This window comes from Acyrthosiphon pisum, chromosome X (assembly GCF_005508785.2).
Source record: "Acyrthosiphon pisum isolate AL4f chromosome X, pea_aphid_22Mar2018_4r6ur, whole genome shotgun sequence".
NCBI lineage: Eukaryota > Metazoa > Arthropoda > Insecta > Hemiptera > Aphididae > Acyrthosiphon > Acyrthosiphon pisum.
This window is the reverse complement of record NC_042493.1, coordinates 94,820,964-94,827,738: the sequence shown is the minus strand read 5'-3', so window position 1 is coordinate 94,827,738 and position 6,775 is coordinate 94,820,964. Positions and strand designations below refer to the sequence as shown.

At 29.1% G+C, this 6,775-nt stretch overlaps 1 protein-coding gene across 1 annotated transcript; it reads left to right on the top strand.

The window, feature by feature from the left end:
• The first annotated feature begins 1,406 nt into the window (after positions 1–1,406).
• On the top strand, positions 1,407–5,460 carry LOC100168009 (40S ribosomal protein S7-like). The gene is made up of 4 exons (XM_008191673.3): positions 1,407–1,580; positions 2,356–2,537; positions 3,938–4,088; positions 5,318–5,460. Exons 1-4 carry the CDS (start codon positions 1,407–1,409, stop codon positions 5,423–5,425), a joined length of 615 nt encoding a protein of 204 aa, XP_008189895.1. The 3' UTR covers positions 5,426–5,460.
• The last annotated feature ends 1,315 nt before the right edge of the window (positions 5,461–6,775 follow it).

Sequence of the window (6,775 nt, the reverse complement as noted above, 5' to 3'; positions counted from 1 at the left end):
TGACCTCCTCATTGTTTGTTTCGTTATCCTTATCCATCTGACCTGCAGGTTCAAAAGAAGGTTTTTCAGCATCGTCATCAATAGTATTACAAAATACTAGCTAAATACAAACAAAAAAAGCGGGTAAGTGAATGTCGCTCTGCTGTATAGTAGGTTACAAGTGAGGCAATGTAAATGGATTGTATTAAACTTGAGTTCAATGATATATCATTGTATAAGAAAAACTATTCTGAGCGGAGACGGTTTGTTAGTCTGGATTTTTTATAATCTTATTATTTATTATCGCTTGTAAGTTGAATTAATATAATAATATTATTTATTTTTATTCGTTGCTATGGTGATAAGAAATTCCATTTTAACGGTTTTTCGTAATTTGTCGGTAGTTTTTCCCGTGGCATTAAATAACTATTGAGAAAATCGAAAAATGACCTCTCTAAAGTATCATCTTGATCCAATTTGCTAAAAGATAAGGTATTATATGTTGAAATCGAAGTATTCGTTCTGGTAGAATTTTGGTATACAGTATAGAAAAAAATAAATAAACGCCATTATAAACCTTGAGTATATGGTATATCGTGGTCATGAACTAAAATAATATACAGGTGATCCATTTAACGTAAGACACTTATTATTCGAAAAGTAGATGGTTAAACGATAAAGTCTCTTACGTTAAATGGATCACCCAGCACCCCGTATAATATCTGTATTATGTGTATATATCTTAGTTCATGGTTGTAACAATCACTGCCTGTGCCCCACACACCCACCCACCTATCGATGCCCAGTCCTGTTTATCTTCCTCCTGTTCATGATCGTGGTAAAATGTGTTCGTGAAAATAGCTGCACCTGCATCTGATGCTGACATGCTGTCCCAACTACATCACGTTATATTTACTCTATATTGTGCTTCCCTGCTTGTACAGTGAATACAACTGATGTAGAGTGTTGACGAGAGGACGTGAATTACCGTGCTTCTGTGAACACTGTAGTACCCATTTTACTTGCTTTTATGCTTATGGTAGTAACCGCAACGGTCGTCCGATCCGATATGTTATAACCATCATGTTAATTGCGGAGGGGGTAACACAATACCCACGATGTAGGTAAACTGGTTACCTACACCGTGACTATACTGTACACGTAACACTACAACACGTCTCACCATCGCCCAATTACAGCCGCCATTCACCATTTCGTTACTGAAACGTTCTGTTATTTTCTCTTTCGTCGTATCGAATCGTCGGACTAGCGCTCAAAAATCACAACCAAGGTACCTATGTAATTCTATAATTTCGGCCAGTAGCCTGCGGTATTGGCGAGAGCGTTACCTTTTCCGGGCGGCTGATCGTCCGAATCAATCGGATGAAAAATTTTAATAATAACACGCCTTTCATGTGTTTTGGTAGATGTCTGTTCCCGCGAAATCCAAAATCATCAAGAAAGGAGCTTCGGAGCCTGACCAGTTTGAGCTGTCCATCGCACAGGCCCTGCTCGAATTGCAGAACAACAGCGACTTGAAGGGCGAACTCCGTGAGCTATACATCACCAAAGCCAAGGAGATCGAGGTGTTCGGCAAAAAAGTAAGCTACCGATCACAAAGTGTTGGTCGAAGGTACTCACTTACCCGTTATTGTGTTTCATGGTATTTTTTCTTTTGGCGTCCATCGAATTTTTGCCTTCTCGTCGACCCGATTGACAATTAGATTTTAAATTATGCTTATCTGATGATAGGTTAAGTATGTACTTAAACATCGTGTTCCAAACTTCGGATCTGACCATAATATTATATGTCTGTCATGTTCTACAGTTATAATCCCTTTGTTATAATTTAGTGTAAGTTCGTTTTCCTGATATACATTTTTTTAATTTTAGTTATGTTCCCATTAATTATCTTTCTATAAAGTCAGCAAAATATAGGGTTAACTTAAATTTAAAAAACTTATAATACTTACCAGTATAATGAAATATCCCTATTTTGACAAGTATTTTCGCATTAAGTAAGTTAAGAGCATTTTTCATTTACGCTATATTATATACACAAAACTTGCTAAAAATTAAACTATCGTAAGAAAAACTACTTACATACACGGACACTGTTCTTACCATCACGTTTCATAACTAGCTATCTATTTTTTAAGTATCATCAAATTTGATGTGCTCTTGTACTCGTCCACAATGGTCCACACTGAAGCCATATTAAAGTATTGGTCTTTGATAACTGTTGTATATATAAATATATTATATATACCTACCTACTACAGTCTTTATCCACTATAACAACACATTTTACTTGCATAAAATTAAATTTTTAACGTTCAAACTGCATTGTTTATCTACATTTTTATATTTTTTTAGAGCGTCATTATCTATGTGCCCATGCCACAACGAGCTCAATTCCAAAAAATTCAATCTCGCTTGGTTAGAGAACTAGAGAAGAGGTTTAGTGGCAAGCATGTTGTGTTTATTGGTGATCGAACAATATTACCAAAACCCACTAGGAAAACAAGGACAAAGAGCAATCAAAAGCGTCCAAGAAGGTATACTTGATATAAAAAAAAAGTATTATTTATTCTAGTCTGCGTGTTACTAATGTATATTTAATTGATACATATAGCGTCTAAGTGGACATAAATTAAAATATGTTTTCAATTCTTATATTATAGATAATAATACAAAATGTATTATTATTATTATTATTATTATTATTATTATTATGTCAACATAACAATATTATAGAGGGTGTATCTTATATCATTGTACGCGGGTTTTTTTTAACGATTATGGATCGATGACATAGAATTTTGCTAAAAAGAAAAAGACGTGTTTCTTTATTTTTAACAGGCAATTTTTTTATAACAATTTCAAAATTTTTAAACACACAAGTGTACCAATAGCAAACTTTTTTTCAAATGGTAACTACTACATATTTTTAATAGATTCTGGTAAAGCTTTTTTTTATGAAAATGTTGATAGTCGAATCAACAATTTTGGTTCACTAGTTTATTAACTATGGTCCTCTAAAGTTTAGTAAAATATGCATTTATACTTTTAATTGAAATAATTGGTATAGGTTTAATTTACAAGAGTTAAATAATTTTTTCTTATAACTAACTTTTATAACTTAAAATTTGAAACATAAGTTCCCTATATTGGTAGGTATCGCATGCAAAGTATGAATTTAGCAGTTGAAATGCTCTAAGAATTATTTAATAATCGTGTAATATTTAGATAAATAGTCAATCTTAATATAGGTTTGTACCTAACATAGGCAATAGGCATACTTTTAATCTGACTTAATTACAGATTTCCAATATTATTGTAACAAGAATCAAATATCATTAGGTATTACCTCAGTCCTTAGCCACCTAATAAAGAATCCAAGATCCAAATTAATGCCATTGTAATAAAAGTATGATAAGGATTCATGATAGGAAAAGTGCGAAATAAAATGTAAATGTCCATAACTATAAAATAAGAAGGGTTAAGAATTTCAACTCCTAAATTCATACTTTGCATGCTATACCTGCCAATATAGGCGACCTATATGGTTCAAGTTTCAAGTTTATCAAGTTTACTTTAGAGGACCATAGTCAATAAACTAGCGAACCAAAATTGTTGATTTGACTATCAAAATTTTCATAAAAAAAAGCTTTACCAGAATCTAAAAATATAGTAGTTACCATTTGAAAAAATAAAGTTGATTTTTCTATTGGTGTACCTGCGTGTTTAAAAATTTTGAAATTGTCATAAAAAAATTGCCTGTTAAAAATAAAGAAACACGTATTTTTTCGTTTAACGAAATTCTATGTCATTGATCCATAATTGTAAAAAAAAACCCCACGTACAATGACATAAGGTACACTCTGTATAAGTATTATTATTAAATTATACTATTAATTGTTTTATTGGAGTATTAACATCAATTTTTTTTTTTCAGTCGAACTTTAACTTGGGTCTACGATGCAATCCTTGATGATTTAGTCTTTCCAGCAGAAATTATTGGTAAACGTATCAGAGTGAAATTAGATGGAAAACAAATAATTAAAGTTCATTTAGACAAGACTCATCAAAACTATATAGAGCACAAGGTAATTAATTTGTTATTAACTTATTTATAAATTACCAAATAGAATATTCTGAAAAAGTTTATTTCTTTATTTTTGTAAAATCTTGTGTTTTTTATTTTTGAAATCAAATTAATTTTAGACCTAGGTACCTATAAGAATATACCTAACAATTAATGCTAATAATTAGTCAGAAATCATAATAAAAATAAAATATGTAACTTCTCAGTATATATATATATATATATATATATATACCTATATATTTTTTTTGTTAGCATATTTTCTATGAATGCTCAACAATTATTATAATTTATACAAAATACATTTTTTTTAAATTCATATATATCATAATTTTAATCAGTATCTTTTTTCAAATGATAATCATTTAATGACATATTTATCAACTAATTATAAACACACCATATTATATAATATATTAGCTTGAAAAATTAAGATTATATTTATTTTTATAATAAATTGTTCCATTATTTAAACTTTGCGCAGGGTGCAAATAGTTTTAATTCTTAAATGCAGTACAGCGCTGTTTACAGTTTTCCATAATTGTCGAGTTCTATCCATGTGCTATATGAAATGATTATAAATTAATTTTTTTTATCCTCTTAGTCTTAGGAAGATTTGATCCATTTTTAACCTACACTTTGTTAAAACATACTAAGCTAAAGATGCACTACATTCTACATTCTACATAACTGTTAAGTCCTAGCCATGTGATGTACTTAAGTGGTTTTATATATTGTCTATGTTTATTCTAATCTGTTTGTAGTTGAAATAATTAATTTACAAATCACATTGAAAAAAAATAACTAAAAAAATAACCATTGATCCTTATTCTTTAATATCCTAATAAAGGTAAGCAGTTAAATATATTTAATTTTGTCTATGTTTTACTAATGTATGATTAAAATTGATACAATAAAAATAGTGTCTAACCAGACAAATATTAAAATATGTTAAAGTATTTTAAATATATCAGTGAATATTATATTGATTTTTTAGTCTATTGACGTTACATTAATTATTTTTCTAGAACTTCTACTAAAAATTTCCTTACTCAAACTGGTGTGAAAAAAACCTACTAATTGGTATGTTTGTACCATATCATTGACGTGGTTCCTGATGCGGGATAATTTTACACCAATTTGGCCCAAAAAATGTTTAGATAAAAATGTATTCATCTTTCATGTACATAATATTTTTCTGAACAACATTATTTTGTTTTGTTTTTACAGGTGGATACATTTGCATCTATATATCGAAAGCTGACCGGCAGGGATGTGACTTTTGAGTTTCCAGAACCATACATGCCAACTTGGACTAATAAAAACATATTAACTTAATTGTCTGATCATTTTTTTCTTCATGATATATTAATGTTAACTACTGCAATAGTATTGTCTATTAATCGTAAAATACTACACTCCTGTTTTAATTAAAACTGGGTGACTAATACATAAACATTTCATTATTGACTAATTAATATAATTATTACAAAACATTCATATTAATACATTATTTGCTCAAATAAAATTTTGGTTTTAATTATTATTCATATTCACATTGTACATGACAATTTATTGACTGTTATAATTTATCAACAGTCTATAATCTGTTGGAATAAAATTATACCTCTTCTACTGAAAAATCAAAAAAATGTTCTACGTAATTAAATGGTTAAAATGTTGAAACATTTTGAGCTAAAAGAGTAAATTTAATCAAGATGATGTGCTGTCTTAATAACGCAAAATATACAAAAATGTATGTCTGGTAGTTCCAATTGTGTGTTGTTAGCTTCAATATTGGAATGAATTGACCTATTATCAAACTTAAATGTAAGAACATTGTTTGTGTTCTCTCGATGGTTTTTAAATTTTTATTTTTAAATGAACTATAAGTGTTAATATAATGAAGTTAATTAAAAATGCTCAAAATTCACTTAAAAAACGACTGAACACTGATAATATTCTTACACGCCTATTTCAAGTTTGATAATACGTCATAATTAGTCAATTCATTCTAATATTTATGCCTACAACTTAAACTATGAACTGCTGGACGTGCATCTTGGTATATTATGATTAATATAGGTAAAGACAAAACTTGCGAGTATGACATCCCCTTAAGGGATTGCTGCCTACATTTCCTCATGGCTATACAGTAAAACCTCCTTATATCCTACCGCCCCCTCCCTTTAAAACAGAAAATGACAACAGGTCCGTATAACCTATATCTCTTACATTTTAGTATCTTTAAAACAGAAAAGTCAGTTGAGTTATGTTTCAGTGTTATTGTCTTTTAGTTAGATTTATTTAATTTTTAATAATAAATTATTGGTAGAAAAGTTCATGATCACACTTTTTAACAAAAACATTATTTTACAAATTAAAGTAGAAATACATATTTTTGCAACAACAGTTTTAGTTTGGTCTCATAGATGACCACACATCACCCATAAACCATTGTCTAAAGTCTATTTTTTTGTGACATCGACGGCGGTGCCGGAACTGCTTCAGCATTATATTGACATATTGTTTAAGGTCTAAATCTTTTACACTATTACAGTGTAATTATAATGGAAAATATTATTATATTATAATTTAATTAATATATTTTATAAATTATATTTATTAAATGGTAAATAAATTGAAACGTTTTAAAAAATCCAATCCAGTTTCATTTAAAAAATATAA